At 39.2% G+C, this 19,658-nt stretch overlaps 1 protein-coding gene across 2 annotated transcripts in view; it reads right to left on the bottom strand.

Moving 5' to 3' along the window:
• Positions 1 to 3,708: 3,708 nt before the first annotated feature.
• The window catches only part of DHX9 (DExH-box helicase 9), a 55,467-nt gene continuing 39,517 nt past the window's right edge, over positions 3,709 to 19,658 (bottom strand). For both annotated transcript variants that reach the window (XM_006142340.3, XM_006142341.3), the window contains 12 exons: positions 18,599 to 18,812; positions 18,337 to 18,431; positions 17,950 to 18,023; positions 16,176 to 16,328; positions 12,986 to 13,146; positions 12,055 to 12,166; positions 11,283 to 11,444; positions 11,047 to 11,174; positions 9,142 to 9,371; positions 8,872 to 8,987; positions 7,938 to 8,138; positions 3,709 to 4,714 (listed from right to left, as the gene is read on the bottom strand). In XM_006142340.3, coding sequence (XP_006142402.1) covers positions 4,015 to 4,714; positions 7,938 to 8,138; positions 8,872 to 8,987; positions 9,142 to 9,371; positions 11,047 to 11,174; positions 11,283 to 11,444; positions 12,055 to 12,166; positions 12,986 to 13,146; positions 16,176 to 16,328; positions 17,950 to 18,023; positions 18,337 to 18,431; positions 18,599 to 18,812 — 2,346 coding nt within the window. In that variant the 3' untranslated portion in view covers positions 3,709 to 4,014. The remainder of the gene's footprint in view (positions 4,715 to 7,937; positions 8,139 to 8,871; positions 8,988 to 9,141; positions 9,372 to 11,046; positions 11,175 to 11,282; positions 11,445 to 12,054; positions 12,167 to 12,985; positions 13,147 to 16,175; positions 16,329 to 17,949; positions 18,024 to 18,336; positions 18,432 to 18,598; positions 18,813 to 19,658) is intronic.

Here is a 19,658-nt window from a genome sequence, read left to right as displayed (position 1 = left end):
TTGATTTATAGTATTAAAAAATAACCCAAAATGTCTATACTTTTACAAGTTAACATTTAAAATATTTTACAAGTGAACCACTTGAGAAATACTAAACACTGAGCTATGTAGCCAATTCCTTAATTACCTTTATTTACAGGTCTGAAAGAAGTATGGAATATCAAGGTTTAAAAAAAAATGGGGGGAGAACCAGCAGTTAGCGTTAATGGCTACGTCGCTGGACTCCCATGTAGTCGACCGTGGTTCGAGTCCCAGACCCGGTGGCTTAAACTCACGCCAGGCGCGTGTGCATGCACGGTCAAGATCCCGAGAGAGAACGGAGAAGGGATTGTGTAGTGGCCATACCCCCTGGGGTGATTTCTCGCTTTCTCTCTGTCTCTGTCTTCCTGGCGAGCGCATGCGCCCTATAGCAAAAACCTCTGAGCATTTGCCAGAGAGACAGAGATATAGAAAATGAGAAATCACCCCCCAGGCAGGATGGCAATGCTGCAATCTCTCCTCCTCCATTCTCCTCTCGGGATCTTGGGCACATACGTACACGTGTCCTGAGTGAGTTTAAGCCACCACATCTGGGACTTAAACCACGGTAGACTACATGGGAGTCAAGCAACAGTGTCAGCACTATTGCTGTGCCACAATTTGATCTGTTTTTATAGCTTCCCCTAAAACTAAACTATCACTGAAAGAGTCTGATAAATTCAGGTGACCTCAGATAATTTTCCAAGATTTTTGATAAAATTTTTCAACGAGGTCTAGAAATATTTTTTAAAGATTTATTTAATTTTATTTATTCATTCATTTTATTTTTTTAATTTGACCAGAAAGATAGAGAGAGAGGGAAAGTGAGAAAGCAAGCCACCAGGTCCGAGAGTCTAACCGCGGTTGGCCATGTGGGAATCCATCGCCCTTATCCACTATGTACACACAATAGTCAACAAACATCAAAGTTAGACAAGTACAACCTTTTTTTTTTTGAGAGAGAGATTTTTGCTATTGGGTGCGTGCGCTCAGGACAGAGGCAGAAAGTGAGAAATCATCCCCTAGGGCGGATCCCTTCTCTTCTGTTCTCCTCCCAAGAAGATATCTTGGGCATGCAGGCATATGGGCCCAGCATGAGTTTAAGCCACCAGGTCTGGGACTTGAACTGTGGTCAACTCCATGGGAGTCCAGCAACATAGCTACTGTGCCAACTGCTGGTCCCAACAAGTACAACTTTTAAACACTTCTCTTCTAGACAGTAATTTAGAAAGTATGTTGGAATTCACAAACTTTTCCTAGTTAAAACCAAAATTCGAATCATTTCAGACAAAGAGAAATTATTTTCTGATAATTCAACCTTCAGCCCCCAGTTTTGAGTGGCGAGGCAAGGGACAGGCCTTCAGAAGACTTACATTGCTACAGAGAACTAGTCATTTCAGGGAAACTGGGTCCAAGTACTTTCTGACCACAGTAGAGGGATAAAGAACCAGTAAAGGGGCCAGTAGATGGCGTAATGGTTAAAAGCATGAGACTCCCACATGTCCAACTATGGTTCAAGTCCAGGACCTGGTGGATTGCCTTATCAAACTCCCCCAATCTCCCATCTGTCTCTGGTCAAATTGGAAAATACTAAAATTAAAATAATTCATTAAAAAAGAATCAAGCAGAACACTGCAGTCTCATTGAGCCAAAGACTGAGACTAGAGTTTGTGGGGCAGTTCTGAAGGGAGCTGGAGAGGGAGGTATAGAAATTGGAATAGGGATCTCTTCAGGTTTATTTGAACACAGATTACAAAACTATGGCAGTTCCTCTAAGCTTCAGAGACTTCGACATCCCCTGATCATCCTTCAATTTCTTTTTAAAAAATTTTTTAAAGTGGCTATAGGGCACATAGGAGCTTAGCCTCTACCTAGTACACAGTCAGTCAGGAGAGGTGGTGGGGCTATTAGATTTGTATAGAAACTAAGGGTGCTAGACTCCCACATGGCCAATAGTGGATCAAGTCCTGGACCTGGCGGCTTGCCTTCTCTCTCACTCTCTCTGGCTCTGTCCTCTGGTCAAATTAAAATAAATAAATGAATAAAGTTAAATAAGTATTTAAAAAAAAGGAAATCTTTACTCTTGACTGCAGTGTGGCAGTATGGCAAATGGATTGAGACAAGACTGTAAGGATGGCTGTATGTACTATTTGTTGAAGCTAACTAGATTGAATAGAAGCAGCTGGTTTATCAAAGCACAAAATGAAAGATAATTCTAATGAATTAGAACTTTTTAAAGACAATGCAGCAGCTAAAATTCTCATCACTAAAAAGAGTTGAGCAGGGAACAGAGCAGTGGGGTAGGTTGGATGGAGGTTGTTTTTCATTTTAGAAAGTTGGGAACCAGCAGTTAGCATAATGGCTATGTCGCTGGACTCCCACGTAGTCGACAACGGTTCGTGTCGCGTGTGCGTATGTGCTGAAAATCCCGGGGAGAATGGAGAAGGGATTGCGACGTGACCATCCCCCCTGGGGGGTGATTTCTCACTTTCCGTCTGTCTGGTGAGCACAAGCACCCTATAGCGAAAACCTCTCAAAAAAAAAAAAGAAAGTACCAGGGATTTTCCCTGTGAGATATCTTAGCAGAGATCCCATGTTCAGGAAGCAACTGTCTAACTGATGCTCAGGAAGGAAAATTCAGTTGAAAACACTGGCATGGGAATCTGCAGACAGGAGTCATTTGCTAATTACAGGTTTAAGTGCTGAAGGTGATCTAAAGTTCTTATGTAGAATTGAGACAGACGCTAAGACAATACCCTGCCCAAGATCATCCATTTGGCAAACAGAATTAAGATACCCACATCTAACACAAAGCCTTGCTCTGTCCACTGTTATTTTCTCTCAAATGGGAATTTGAGGAAACAAATTTACATTTGTATGTAGAAACACCTCTATTATGGGGACAACCAAGTAGTAGTGATTACATCACTGGACTCATGGCTGAACTCATTCAGTGGCTTAAAACTCACACTGGGTGCATGTGCATGCCCCAAATCCCAGAATAGAGAAGGAATTGTGGTGTGGCCACCCCCTCCCAACACCATGGGGTGATTTCTCACTTTTTGTTTCTGCCTGTGCCCAATGGCAAAAATCTCTCCCTGGCCACTCCCTCACCCAAAAGAAAAGAAAAACATCACCACTAAAACAAATTATCTTAATATCTTTCATAAGAAACATTGTGTATCCCCATTCCCCTGGCCCTAAATCCTAAACTTTATGTATATATTACCTTTCACTTTTACATTGGAAATTAGCTTTAAAACAATGTTGACCAGGGCCAGCAGGTGCTGTGGTGGTTAAAAGTGCTGGATTCCCACATGGTCAACTGCGGTTTGAATCCCAGACCTTGCGGCTTGCTTTCTCACTTTCTCTCTGGTCAAATTTAACTAAACAAATGTATATACAGTTAAATGAAAACTTAAAAACAAAAAAGAAAAGAAAAACACAATGTTGACCTCACTTTTTCAGATTTTTCAAAGACAAAGTTTGGGAGGAAACCAAAAAGGTTGGCCCTAGATCCTGTTTAATTTCAGTTACAGAGTTCATGTGACTTGTTCACTGGCTGGTATTTACTTTAAGAGTAGAAACACGATTCCAAGGCTATTCTAACTTACAAACTGTAACATCACTTGGTATACTTTTTAAACAGTAACCTAATGTGTGAGATTGACATCAACTACGTAGCCAATAGTCAGTTAACATTTTATTTTCTATTGTATTAAACAAAAGCCGAGAAAATATCAAGTTAATTTTAAAGGCTAATCTTTACTCCTTAAACAAAAAATACAAACTGTGGTACTTTTATAATAGATCATTTTTACATAAAATAAACAAAATCACTAATGCATCTATACGCTTGTTTGCTTAAACTACAACGAACCACAGAATGGGCGGAAAAATTGGTTTACTTCTTGGTGGCAAATAAACATTTTGGGAAACACATAGCATGCTTTTTTTTTAAACTGTCTATACCTGAACACTGAAAACAACCAAGCTTTAATAGCCACCACCCCCTCTTCCTTGTCCGAAGTAGCCACCACCATAGCCACCTCCTCGCTGGAATCCCCCTCGCTGGAAGCCCCCTCCACTAGACCCTCTGAAGTCTCCTCCAGAACCACCTCTAAAGCCACCTCTGGGACCTCCTCTAAAGCCTCCACCACCACCTCCCCAGTTGGGGCCACCTCCAAAGCCTCCGCTGCCTCCGAAGCCTCCGCTGCCTCCGCCACCTCCAAAGCCTCCACCCCCTCCAAAACCTCCAAAGCCTCCACCCCCTCCAAAGTTTCCGCCTCCTCCGAAGTCTCTGCCTCCTCCAAAATCTCTGCCTCCTCCGAAATCTCTGCCTCCTCCGAAATCTCGGTTTCCTCCGAAGTCTCGGTTTCCTCCGAAGTCTTGGCCTCCACCGAAGTCTCGGCCTCCACCGAAGTCTCGGCCTCCTCCGAAGTCTCGGCCTCCTCCGAAGTCTCGATTTCCTCCGAAGTCTCGGCCTCCTCCGAAGTCTCGGCCTCCTCCGAAGTCTCGGTTTCCTCCGAAGTCTCGGTTTCCTCTAAAGCCTCCGCCTCCTCCAAAGCCTCCACCACTTCCATAGCCTCCACTGTTATAGCTACTGCCATAACCTCCACCACCATAACCTCCCCTTCTATAGCCACCTCCGTTGTCATATCGGGCCATCTTGGGAGGGCGTGGACCATCTCCATACCTAGGAAAGGCACAAAACCATCACTTGAGCACACTAAATGTATACATTTAGGGACATCTGAAAATATGCCAACAGGGTCCTGGCACTGCAATCCACTCACCAGCCGCAATCAAACCCAGATCATTGGCCTAAATGCCCCCGGTATACTCAAGACAGGTCATCAGACAAACATGGAACTTCGTTGTACAGACACAAAGCTTAAACTTCCTATATAGTCAGACTCAGTGTCATGTTTTACAGTTTCACCACTGTCTGGTCCCCTGCTCTGCCATTTTTTCTATCACCGATTCTCACTGAATTCACTAGAAACCTGTCTAATACAGTTACTGCCCGACATTTCGATTTTCATTATTGTAATTTGGGTCATTGTCATGTTCATACATCCTAAAAGTGTCAGATGTGTCCCTAGAATCTAGGGATTATAAAGGGGATGACTCGGTATCTCCATGATGTAGGGTTAATTCAATGCATCTCATCAGTACCTTAGATATTTTAATTGGAAAGGCACGTTTAAAAATCCCAAATTCTTTATTGTTTCTCCTCCTTTTTCTTCCTAAATTAGTTGGTCCTTTGACTTGATCACAGATGCCGGACTATTATTTTTACTGCCTACAAAGTTCTTGCCTTCAGACACTCTCCACAGTTGACACCAAAAACTAAGTACAGAATGCATGGCAGACTACAGCAGCCAGATGAGAAAATGAAACAACCCAAGGACCAACAGATGTTCCATCCCAAGATCCTCTAATTACCCAACTATAACCTCTCCTTTCAAGTCAGGATAAAAACTTGGCCACCACCCTAAAGGGCTAATAAAACACTCTGTACCCAGCTCTTTCCTATCTTAGAAAGCTATCAAATTTTTTATCTATCAGCATTCTCTGAGTCTGTAAATTCTTCCACAGACTGCAACAAAGACTACCCTAACAAAACTTAAAACTCTTTGTATTTACTGCATACTTTCTAGTTCCTGGAAATTCTTCCCTTATAGAAGCAGGTATGTGAAGCCACCCTACTGAACATAATCTCTCTTGTGCTAAATAACCAAGAATACATGGGAACCAGCAGTTAGCGTAATGGCTATGTTGCTGGACTGCCACATAGTCAACTGCAGTTCACGTCACGGACCCAGTGGCTTAAAACTCAGGCCAGGCGCGTGTGCGTGCGTGCCCAAGATCCTGAGAGGAGAATGGACTGCGGCGTGACCATCCCCCCTGGGGGGTGATTTCTCGCTTTCTGTCTCTATGTCTGTCTGGCGAGCACACACGCCCTATAGCAATCTTTAAAGAAAAAAAAAACCTTCATTAATATTTACCTATGACACTTCCTAGTTGTTTTCAAAGACTGCTATAGTCAGGAATTCTTCTATACATTTGAACGGCTGAGAAGATCGCAGTATAGCATTACAACATGGTTTCAGGAGTCATGTTGCCAGGGTTCTAATACTGCTATTACTACTGTAATTGGGGCTTGCCTGTGTCTACTTATTTGTATTAAAGGAGATAATTACCATACCTTCCAGGAAGATCAAATAAAATGAATTACTATGAAGACACAATGGGAACCAGAAGTTAGCGTAATGGCTATGTCGCTGGACTCCCACGTAGTCAACCACGGTTCAAGTCCCGGACCCAGTAGCTTAAACTCACACTGGGCACGTGTGCATGCGTGCCCAAGATACCGAGAGGAGAATGGAGGAGAAGGGATTGTGGCGTGACCATCCCCACTAAGGGAGTGATTTTCGTCTTGTCTCTGTCTGGCGAGTGTACACGCCCTATAGCAAAAACCTCTCAAAAAAAAAAAAAAAAAAAAACTAGACACAGAGACTGGCACATATTAAGCACTGAGTCTCTGTTAGCCTAAAAATTAAAACAGTTTTAAATAAAAAAGAAAACAATCCCACAATGTATGTAACAATTCTACCATATTAGCATTCTTAAAGTTTATAATGAAATGCACTGGGACCAGCAGTTGGCGAAATGGCTATGTCTACGGACTCCCACGTAGTCAACCATGGTTTGAGTCTCAGACGTGGTGGCTTTAACTCACTCGGGCACGTGTGCATGCATGCCCAAGATCCTGAGAGAAGGGATTGCAGTGTGGCCAGCGCCATGAGAGGTGATTTCTCGTTCGCTCACGTGCTCTCTCTCTCTCTCTCTCATCACACGAATCCTACAGCAAAAATCTCTCCCAAAAAAAAAAGTTTGCAATGAAATGTAGTATGCGATCCTTGGGTAAGGAGATTAAAGGACCATTTCGGATAAGGAGGGGGAAAAAAGTATATATGTTTAAGTATTAATAACAGTATTACTGTATTCTCTAATTTGGGGAGAGGATTTTAAAATGTCTGGCAAGCACCTGCGTCCTATAGCAAAAACCTGACACTCCCACAAGGCCAACCATGGTTCAAGTCTCAACCTGGTGGCTTGCTTTCTCTCTCTATTCAAATTAAAAAAAAAAAAAAAAGAATTGCTTTAAGTTAATTTAAAAATTATATTTAAATTAATTTTAAGAATTGAATGAATACAATTAATAATTACTTTTAAATTAATTAATAATATGTATTTATTCATTCATTTAATTTGACCAGAGAAAGATACACAGAAAGAGAAGGAAAATGACAAAGCAAGCCACCAGGTCTAGGATTCGAACCGTGTTCAACCATGTGGGGCCTTAACCACATCACCCACTGGTCCCAATAAATAATAATTCAAAAAAAAAATCTTCTTCTCAAAAAAGTTATCTAAACTTCTACTTCACAGAGATAAACTCTTAAATACTTTTTATTTGAGTAAGAGGCAATTTAAGCCCTCAATATCGTTTTCTTTGGACTGTAAAAAGACCACCTAGGCTGTTATGTAGCCCACTGGACAGCAGATCACTTTTGAAATCTCTTCCTAGGGGCCAGCAGGTGGCGTGGTGGTAAGGGTGCTAGATTCTCACATGGTCAACCTAAGTTCAAGTCCTGGACCTGGCAGCAAGCTTTCTCACTTTCCCTTTCTCTATCTGGTCAACTTAAATAATAATTGCAACAAATGGAATTAAACTAAATTTTTACTGAATAAATTAAATAATTTTTGAAAAATAACAAAATTCCTTTATCTCGCTAACATTCACTGGATACAGAGAACAGATTAAAAACAGAGAAACAAAAGTATTAATAATATTCCTGACTGTGTTGGCTATTGTTTGCTTGGCTCAAAGAAGTTCAGAAGGTACTCACCGACCACTGCTAGTCATAAGGTTGATTCCAGCAGCTGAGGGCCTAGAGATTTGACGGATCATGTTCAACATACGTTCATTTGCTGGGTCCAACTGACTTATGATACCAGGTTGTTTGGTTACTTCAACGACCAGAGCCTCCATGGAAGCCCGGAGAGCAGTAATGCATGCAGCAGCTTCATGAGATATTTGCAGTCTGATCCTAAAAAAAAAAGGTTACGCACTCTCAATATCACACAGGACAATCCATGGAATATATGTTAACTTCTCAATAAGTACAAGTAGTCTGCATTACTGTATCACTGTAGTTTCAGGCAAACATAGCATGTATGAAGAGTACAATCTGCAATAACTTCACAGCTGTTAGCAGGGATTTTAAATGATCAATCTATCAAGCCAAATATTGCTAACAATATATATCTCTCAGCTCCAAAAAGAGTAATGAAACAAGAGTCCAATGTTGGAGTTTAAAATAACATGGTTGAGCCTAGTCATGGTCCATTAAGCTCTATTGTGTTTATACCAAGTGTTTTTTCTAGTCCCTGATCAAGGTATTGAGTTGTCAGAGAAATCATGACACATTTCTGCATAGAGAAAACCTCTTATCATTGCTTTTCTAACAACTGAATATATGGAGTATATCAAGGAAGTACCAAGCTCTCATTATATTTTAAATCCAGTGACAATGTTTATAGTGGTAGATGAGGCTCACATGATCAATGCATTTGGTTTTATTGGTATAGTTAATTTAAGAGTCTAAGTTACAAAATACACTACTACCATGATTTACTACTACCCAATGAAGGATTATAAAGCCCTTACTAGAGCCATCAAACTTAACCACATTTGTTTAACAGATTAAGTCAGACTAGCAGATGAATTTCACAACTCAATTCTAAGACATTAGTTAGGACTTGACATCTAAAAATTCATACCAGTCATCTACAAGCACAAGCTGCCCATCAGATTGGACTTTCTTGGAGGCAAAGAGAAGCAACTGTAGAGGAGTGACTAAGGTCATGCCTTTAGCAGAGATGGCTCGGGTTCGAATCTGTGGATGGAGAAATAAAGGAAATGATTTACATTTAAAATATCAAATACTGTCATGTAATGAGAATAAACTATAGTTTGGAAATCAAAACTCATTTTTCCAATGACAAAAACAATTTGGATTTTCATGCCAACTTTAAAAACTCTTTTCTTACCTTTTCACCAAATACAAAGAAGGGAGATGGATATTTCATGTCCTGGCTACTAAAAGGACAATTAATAGATGATTTGTGGATAAGTGCATTACGCCCTTCAGTAGTGAGAATCTTTCTCTTTTCCTTATGGTAGCACACGTTGGGGTAAACACCAAAGGCCAGAAGAGAGATAACAACATCCAAGTTATTGTCTGGTCCAGTATTAGTAAACACTTGTGTCAATAGACAATCTGTTAAAAGGAATGGGGTTTAAACAAAAAAAGAAAAAGAATCAAACACCAGCTAACACTATTACATGCAAACTATAACAGTAAGAAGTACTGACTCCTTCCTAACCCCCTTTTCTAACAACCTACTATATAGTACTTTCTTCTCAGAACCCTAGTACCCAAATTAAGTTCAAGGAGAAATGTTGCCGAGTCTCCACCACAATAAGTTAAATTGTTTGTAGCTGCAGGGAACCAGCAGATGGTGTAATGGCTATGTTCCTAGACTCCCATGTAGTTGACCATGGTTCGAGTCCCAAACCCGGTGGCTTGAACTCACACCAGGCGCGTGCATGTACAAGCCTGTCAAAAATCCCAAGAGAAAGATGGATTGTGGCGTGTCCACCCCTCGGGGGGTGATTTCTCACTTTCTGTTTATCTGTCTTTCTGTAAAGCGCACGAGCCCCATAGCAAAAACCTCTCAAAAAAAAGTTTGCAGTCGCTTATCGTATTTAATTTTAACATTATCTTGAGTAGGTTACTTAAAAAGGTATAATCTTAATCAGTCATCTATTGTCAGAGTAAGAGCTAGACTAATCAGATCACAATAGCTACTACTTTTATTAATAAAAAAAGATATAGTGAAATCTAAGAGACCCACTGGAACAAAGGATGATGCTTTCACCCAAAGTATTTAGATATACATAATCAGACTGGAAAGCCTAACAACAATTTACAAAGGGAAGGGACAACCATTTATTTTGATAATAATTTTCTAAATTTACTACCTGGCTCAACTAGTTTCTGTATCTTAGCAAAACAGGTCCCATTTCTCATTTCACATTCCAATCCTCAAAATTTTAGGAAATAATCCTCTCTTAACTTGATCAATAATAACAAAAACCGTATTGGCATCAACAGTAACTAGAATTCCAACTTCATGTCAAGAAACAAAGTGGGATTATTATTTTTGTTTCGAAGAGGATAAAGGTATTATAATCATCTATAAAGCCAAAGTTTGAATTAAAGCTACTGAGGGGCCAGGTGGTGGCACCAATAATAATGCCAACTGGACCCACATGGTAAAAGAACATTCACACCCAGGATCTCCCAGAGCACAGTGGAGCTGAGGCTGGCAGTAGACTGTGGTATGAGGACCCTGTTAGTGGTGATCCCTTCTGTACCAACCTCCCACCACTTGTCTCGTTTTCCAATGGGGAAAATAGGTAAGCTTAAAAAATAAGTTAAACCAATTAAAAATACACATCTACAGTATATCCTTGAAGTTTTAACATTAATCATCTGCATACTACATTGCAATTATTAATATCACTCTATAAACATTTGCTTTATTTAAAAGACTGCATTAACATGAAATACTGTTATAACCACATTTTAAAAATTAGATAGTGGAGACCAGCAGGTGGCAAGGTGATTAAGGTGCTGGACACTCCCACATGCCTGACCACGGTTCAAATCCTGGACCTGGTGGCTTGCTTTCTCACTTTCTCTCTCTCTATCCTTCTGGTAAAATTAAAAAATAAATGAATGATTAAAATTAATTCTGAAAAAAAATTAAATAGCTGGTAACAGAAAAAAGTATAGTCTAACAGTTTGAAGCTAAAATATACAATGATGTTAACGAACATGTACTACACAAACAGCACAGCAAATATATTAAGAATGTAGGCAATGTTACCTTCTGGAAATCCAGAATTAATCAGTATCTCTTTGAGCTGAACTTTGGCTTCCCAAGTCATTCGTAGAGTAGCCATATTGAGTCTTTTGTGTTCACAGAAACGAATTTCTGCCTCTTCTCCACCCATTCTAAAATAAATTGGTATGATCATTCTCACAAGTCAGAGAACTAGAAACAGATTAGACATCAGGGGCAGTTCACCCAAATCTTAAAGTAATTCTCTTTTAAAACCATACCTAGCATCATCCCAGGCTTGGAATACTGATAAAAGGGCAACATGATCAGAAAATCTGGTTCCAGCAAAATTACGATGAACATAGCCCAACCGTTTTCCTTCACTGATGAAAGGCTCTGGAAAGCAGGTAGCAGCAGAGATGGTACAGACGGCATCTCCCACACTGAAACATACATAAAAGTTAGTTTCAGACTAGAGTGCAAGACAGTTGTCAGTAATTTGAGCAGTACAACAACTGTGGTTCAGAGTCTGCTGGCTTTTATTAATGATACTGTTTTTATTAATGCTGAAACTGCTATAACTGAGAACTTCACAGCTCTTTTTACCAGATGCAAAATGGGGGGAAAAAATAAAAACAAAAAAACATGAATGCTAATATTAATAGTATCATTGGCTACATATTTACCATGAATTATTACCAGATAATAGTTTTACATTCCTCTTTATCCTATCTTAGCAAATCAATCTCCCATTATTTTAAGGTAATCTCCCTAATGATACTCTTTTCAAGGCATGACTATATTAAGCTAAGTGGAACTGCCCTTCTCTTTTGAGAAATCAGGGCCCTGCCCTTTTACCCCCTAGTTACCCATCTACCAAAACTGTTTTTTCTAATTTCATACTTCTCTCGGTAGCCAGACATGCCACTTCCCCTCATTTAGAACATTTAGTTTTTCACATTTTTTTCCTTCTACATCAGCTCGCTGTCATGGGCAGAGGAGATTCTAAACTGTTCTGTCACTAAACTATTAGCAATGAAACACAGCACTTACTAGAAAATACATCCCATTATCATCATTTTGCCAAGACGGGGCTCAATGGGGAGTTTAGCCAGGATTCTTCCCAGAGGAGTCAATTCATCATTGGCATCTAATGCATCAAGCTCTGTGGGAAAATATGTCTTTGTGAGCATAAATATTAACAAACACCCCTATGACCTATTAAAATGAAAAATTTCTTTGTCGATGTAGGTTAGAGTACTGAAGATTTCATCACTATTAAGTCAACTGCATACACCATGTACACATCAATTCTGTTCTCTCATAAACAGAGTAAAACCGGGACCAGCAGTTGGCATAATGGCTATGTTGCTGGACTCCCGTGTAGTTGACCGCAGTTCGAGGCCAGGACCTGGTTGCTTAAACTCATGCTGAGTGAGTGTGCATGCGTGCCTAAGATCCCAAGAGAATGGAGTAAAAGGGATTGTGCTGTGGCCATAAACCCTGGAGGGAGGGGAGTCATTTCTCACTTTCTGTCTCTCTTTCTGACGAGTGCATGAGCACTATACCAAAAACCTCTCCGAACACATACACAAAAAAAAGAGCATTTTAAGTACCTACACATAATAAGTCTAACATCCATTTGTTGATTTTAGGAAAATGAAATCAAAAGAAAAGTCTTAAGTTCAAAGAACTGAGTACTAGTTTCAAAAGCAAATTCAGATTGATCTGCCTTCAAAGCTCTTATCTTTTTCTAATTATACTACACTGCTTCTATAAGAAAACAAACATTCTAGGAAATGCATATAAATTAGATACCACGAGTAATTCATAATTTGATTCTGAATTGCTGATTAAAAGGTGACATTCTGCCTTTTCCTTGGCACTCCCCCTATTCCTTCCCCTATTCCTAAGTAACAAGAAAAGGCAGGACAAGAAAAATGGCATTAACAAATATCTGTCGTAAGTAGGCATTTTTATGTACCTCGAAGAGTGTGCTCTGCTTCAATCACAGCATCCAAAGGGGGAGGTTCAATTGCCTTAGCCAGAAACTGGCCAATTCCTCCCAGACGGAGAAGTTTTATGCTCAAAGCAATTTCGTGCAATGGTGTCCGGAACATCTCTGGTGTCATATGGGTTTCAAGTCTAAGAGAAAAACGGTCATAAAGTAACCACCCATATTGTGCATGTAAAAATTAATACAATCTTTACATAAGAATAATCAGGAAGACAAAGCTATCACAATTGCCACAGAAATTTCTATCATGCACTACAAACATAATTTTGGTTAAGATTAAAGCTGGTTATTAATTTCTGACATTACCTTTTGAACTCCATGGCACTTTTAGCTAGGGAGTACAAGGCCATGAGAATAATCACCCTAATCCTAATTTGCTTTAGCTATTATTAAACTCCACCTATGTTTTCCAGACTTGCCTAATAAACATGCACTAAACATCAAGACTTCTTGTAGGAGATAGTGGTGGGTGATATTAACATTTATCCACATTCCCATTCCCAACATTGCTCCTACACATGCTCTTAGTGCCACTAAGATCTTGTAGATAATCACTAAGATTTACCAATGAAACCATTCACTGCGGGGACCAGCATTTCAGGTGGTAGTTCAGGTGCTGGACTCCCACACACCAGAGTTTGAGTCTTAGCCCTGGTAGCATGAAAAAATGCTGATGGGTATGTGTGTGTGTCCAAAATGATGAGAGAATAGAAAAGGGACTGTGGTGTAGAGTCAGTCATCCCCCCTCCAGTGTGGATGATTTTTTTACTTTCCCTCCCTGAAAATAAAAACCTAAAAATTCACTAAGAACTTAGTATGTGCCAACAACTGGGTTTTTTTTATTTTGTTGTTTTTGGCTTTTTTTTTTTTTAAAGTATGTCACAGTAATTAATTTTATTCTCACACCAGTCCTATGGGTTAGGTATTACTAGCCTCCTTGGGAAACTGAGGAAATAAAAGTCTCAAATGTAAATGTTTAAGATAATAAATGTATCAGAACAAATGTTTAATTCAGATGGTCATAATCCCTATAAGCTATTTATGATAAAGATTCATGGCAACCATTTACGGGTGATTCCCATACTGTCAAGTTTACAAAAATACAGCGGGTATAACTGTACCCTAGAGAAGGTTTTTTAAATTCCCATGCTAATACCAAATCATGCGATTATTAATTAGTAGGTATCTTTACTGTAAGATGTTAAAGAGTAGGTACTTATTCTTCAGTTCAAAGGAAAATCTAATGTTCAAAAAGTAGTGTCTTCCAAATGTTATAGCCAATCTCCCAAGTAAACCTATACTTACAATTATCAAGAAATGTTACTACTATAAGAACAATGTATGATTTTTTTTCAACATATCATGTATGTTTTGACCAAAACAAAATCAGTCTGTTCCACAGTATTTTGTGATACATACACACAAAAAACGCCATACACTCTATATAATCAATTAATTAAATCTAATATGTACTATAGGGATCTTTGGAAACATATGACTACCTACATATCTTAAGTTTATAATTTAGAGAGAAAGGGACATTTCTTCCAATAGATCCCATGGACAAATTCCCGAAAAGGGCATGTAGTAGACTAAGAGACAAAGATTTCAGTCTCAGGGCGGATACAGTCTTAGCAAAACTCCTCTAAGCTATAGTCTCCTTGGGGCCAGCAAATGGCGTGATAGTTAAGGTACTAAATTCTCACATGGCCCACCACCATTGGAGCTCAACCTGGTGGTCTGCTTTCACACTTTGTTTCTCCATCTATCTCAAGTCAAATGAAAAAATAAATAATAATTAATTGGGGCAGGGAGGAGCTACAGTCTTCCTATCCTAATGTTCTCTATTTCTCAGGCACAAGATGAGGATTATGAAAGACAACTGGTACAATTACAATGAAAGAAACACACACCAATAAAATAAAAAGGTATAATTTTAACTTATATTTTTTGAAACTTTCACCCCTCCACAAACACCAGGAATCTCAAAGTAATAAAACTAAGTGGAGCCAAAACAATATTCACATACTTCTCTCTAGTAAGATGATAATTATCAGATAAACCCTATCAAATTGCCAACACCAGCAACTTTTGGTTTCTCTTTTTTTACCAACACCATAATCCAAGATAAGCTTTATCCAATATAATCCACTGAAAACATTTATGTGCTAAATTCATTAAGTTCATTGCAAGGCTGGAATAGGTGACAATAAGAAAGTAACTCCATATTAAAAAAGAAATGTATAAACGGCTTTTAAAAAAAAATCATGAACTGCCCTATGGTTAAGTGAGGTTGATCCCACATGGTCAACCACTTGTTTCCAGATCCAGCTCGGGAGTATAGAAAAAATAGTAAAGAACTTGACTGTGCCCTCTGAGGGAGAAAAGTCTTGTCTCCTTTTCTTTCGTTGCCAGTGCACATGTCCTAAAGCAATTTAAAAAATCCTTCAAGGCCAGGAGGTACTGAGGCATTTAAGGCACTGGATCCCACATAGCCAATTTCATGGTTAGTCCCAGACCCAGTAAGTGGCTTAAACAACACACTGGACCCTTGTGAATACATGTCCAAAATCCTAACAAGAGACTGGGTAGAAGGGATTGTGGCATGGCCATCTTTCCTGGAAGGTGACCACTTACTTTCTGACATCCTCCAATGAACATAAATGCAAAAAACAAAAGAAAAGAAAACCATCTTCAATATTCGTTAAAGAATTAGTTTCGGGCTGGTCATATAGTGTGCACTGTGCACCAGGAACCATATCCTGCATGCTCAACTGTGGTTTATATCTCAGTCGCTGATGCTTAAAAAACATGATAGCGCACATTCCTGTTGGTTCCAAATCCTGATGTGATTTTAAGAAAAGAATCATAGCATGCCTACGCCCCACTGAGTAAAGCTCTCATTCTCAAGTGCATGTGCCTGCTGGCAACAAAACCAAAAAATTTTCAAAATTAAAATAAGAAGCCAGCAGGTGGCGCAGTGGTGAGGCATGGGATTCCCACATGGCTGAAGGTGTTTGAGTGCTGAACCTCACTCTCGCTAGAATAGTAATTTCTTTAAACGTGAAAAAAATTAAAACTGTTCTCAACAGACACACACACACACACACACACACACACACACAAAGAAAGAAACACAAAAAATTATAGCTCTTACCTTTCAAAACGAGCTCGGCTACAGAGGTGAAAACAGAATCCTGGCCGCACACGGCCAGCTCGCCCTTTCCGCTGCTCAAGGTTAGTTTTAGATGCCCACACTGTAGCATAGTTGGTCATATTATTGTGCGCAGTAAACAGTTTCACTTTCTGCCTAAATAAAAAAGTGGTTAAATGTAAGACTTGTACATACTAACAACTAAAGTTGGATAATATTCAACTAGCTGTGCCCACTTATGGTATCTACTAAGATTCTTCAAAAGTTTCATGAAAATGTATGATGAAAAATTAACCTAAATTTAAAAAAATTGTGACAAAATAAGCCTGTACTTTTAATTCAACTTTCCACAAACTTTCTGATGTCTCTTCACATTTGTTAACAGCAAAAATAAGTAGAGATCAACTGTAAACGTACTACAAGGTAATGTAACATACTTGTGCCACTGGCTTGATTGCCTTGGCAAGGGGTGCATAACCTTTCTGTGACTAATATACTGCGACTACCTACATTATAGGATATTTATGTAAACACTAAAGCAATAAACGTAAAGGATTTAAACAGAATTTGGCATATGCCATTAAGTGCCAATTATTTAAGCACTCTCTCTATTCCAAAATTTCCCATTAACGTTCAGGGTATCTATGATCAAAGGTTATACATTTTATCAAGTGGTACCACTGCAGTTCCTTTCCCTGGATTCCTTAAAAGTTACACAAAGGCATCTGCTACTAAATGACTAGGATCAGCACAGAATGCTATTCACCAATCTCTAAAATGGAAATTGACAAATTGTTTCTAATTACTAGTATAGACTGAGGGATCATATGTAGAAAACAGGACACAAGTCAGCCAACATATAACCAAGTTTTAAATTTAATGTCCTCTGAAAATCAATTAATATTTAATTACTTTATCACCACACAGAATCCTCAAAGCTCATCTCATACCAAGTGAAATTATTTAATTCTTAAAGGAATATCTTTCCGGTAACATCTTTCAGGTCCTGAGTACAGGTCTTTATATACCAAATAGCAACTTACTGTGTGAGACTGGTCAACAGAAACATCCTTTAAGAAATGACCTAACTAACTAGGAAGCTGTAAGAACAGTGAAAATCAGGAAATGACAGCAAAGCTTTCATATTTTCTACCATAACTGACTTGTGATGAACTACACTGAAAATAACTCTAAAGGCCAGCAGATGGAATAGCAGTTTTATCGCTGGACACCCACATGGCCGACAGAGATTCAAGTTCCAGACCCAGTGACTTCAAAATCATGCTGGGTACATGCATGCCTTCAAAACCCAGGAGAATGGAGAACAGATTGTAGTATGGCCATCCCCCTGGAAGACAAGGTTGATTTCTAACTTTCCCTCTCACTGTCTGTTTCTATTATTTCTATTATTTTGAATGTATAACAACACCGTAGTGTGGGGCCAGTAGGTGGTATGGTAGTTAAGGTGGTAGATTACCCCATGGTCTACCATGGTCTGAATCCTGCACCTGGTGGCTTGAAAATCACATTGGCCTCATTAGTGAGTAGACAGAATCCCAAGAGGGAAAAGAAGAAGGGACTGTGGTATGGCCATCACTCTTGGTAAGTGACTTCTCCCTTTCCTTAATCTCTCCAGAAAGGACAAGTTTCCTATAGCAAAACAAAAACTAAAAAAACCACAGGAGTTTAAAAAGAGGGAGGTTTAGATTCTATTAATTGATGAGCTTCTGGCTTTTATTTCCAGAATAGGCAAAAAAAAGTTTCCTTGAGAACTTACTTGCACGAATCAATGACATAAACGACATCATTTATGGTAATGCTTGTTTCAGCAATGTTTGTGGACAAAATGACCTGCAAATAAAGAAAGAAAAGAAAGATACAAGGAAAATTTCACTTCAGGAAATAATTGTATGGTATACACGAATGGAATGGTTTGCCTGTGTAACAAAATTGTGTGCAAAAAAATTATAGAAATCTTAATTTAAAAAGACCATTCACCTGTCAAATAATGAAAAACCTAACAAGCTCAGGAAGAAAAGACTTACATTTCTCCTCAACTTAGATGAGTTACTCTTTTTTTAGGGGGACATGTCTTTGAAGGCTCCAACACTTGTTTAGCATCTGTATTACCACCAACTCCAACACTAAAATGTTTAACATTTACCTTGGTTACCCCGACCGGTACGGGATCAAAAACTTTGCGTTGCTCCTCTCGAGGAATCTGAGAATGCAGAGGTAGAATCTGGTACCTATGGCTTCCTATAATACAGAAAGTTTATGGACTAAAATTAGGAGTTGGTTTAAAACAATGCATATTTCCGCCAAAGCAGAGATACCACTAAATTCAGTATTTTAACATGTGGGACAAGGCATGGGCAAAACACGAATATTTACTCTCAAATATGTAAGAATTAATGGATGCGTACCAAAGTGTGGATTCATTTCCAAATGCTTCTGCATAGTATAAATCAAATTCCAGCCGGGCAAAAACACCAACACAGCTCCAGGAACATTAAGAGTTTCAATGTACTTAAGCAGAGCTTCAATAAGTTCAAAAGGAGTTTCCTTTTCATTTAACTGAGCCATGCTTATCCTTGTTTCTGGACCATATTCGTCACCACAAATCAGGTTGCAATTTGTCTGCAAAAAATAGGATATTTTGGAATGTCTTAATTAGTACAGCTCATAGAGAACTTATGCCAAATTCTCTGTATTCCTCATAGAATATGACTAATATTCAAGGACAAGCCCCTGTCCCAATACTTTATTTCTTGCTTGAAGGAGACAGAGACAGGTATCCCCCAACAACGCCTAGGCTCTCTTGGCTGACCTGACCTGACCCATTTGTGCTAGGCAGACTGTCAGGAGGGCGTGGAACATGAACCCAGGACCTTTCAATTTCCAGTGTTGTTTCAGTTACAACTGCACCACCACTACTGTATTTGGTTCTGAAACCTTTAATGGCTCCATTCCCAAAAATGACTATTACCTCTATTTTTCTCAAAGACTTCCCTTATAGATTAATAAACAACTCTTATGACCAAATAATCCTTGAATATTATCTTTTTTAAAATGTTGTGATCTCTATCTTCCAAAAATTTTAGAATCAATGATAAGAATCTTCAAGATTAAAGTTTTTGTTATTCTGCTATACTTTCTAATTTGCTCTCCATTTATATCAACAAATTTTTCATATCAAAAATTTCCCACTTATCAGGGGGCTAGCAGTTAGCGTAATGGCTATGTTGCTGGACTCCCATGTAGTCGAACGAGGTTCGAGTCCTGGACCCTGTAGCTTAAAACTCATGCCGAGCGCGTGTGAGCGTGCCCAAGATCCTGAGAGGAGAATGGAGGAGAAGGGACTGCGGCGTGGCCATCCCCCCTGCGGGGTGATTTCTCACTTTCTGTCTCTCTGTCTGTCAAGTGCAGGCACCCTATACCAAAAACCTCTCCAAAAAAAAATTAGATATATCAACTTATCAGGTT

Source organism: Tupaia chinensis, unplaced genomic scaffold (assembly GCF_000334495.1).
Source record: "Tupaia chinensis unplaced genomic scaffold, TupChi_1.0 Scaffold000074_1, whole genome shotgun sequence".
NCBI lineage: Eukaryota > Metazoa > Chordata > Mammalia > Scandentia > Tupaiidae > Tupaia > Tupaia belangeri.
Note: the sequence above shows the minus strand (reverse complement) of the source record. Positions and strands in the feature narration are given on the sequence as shown.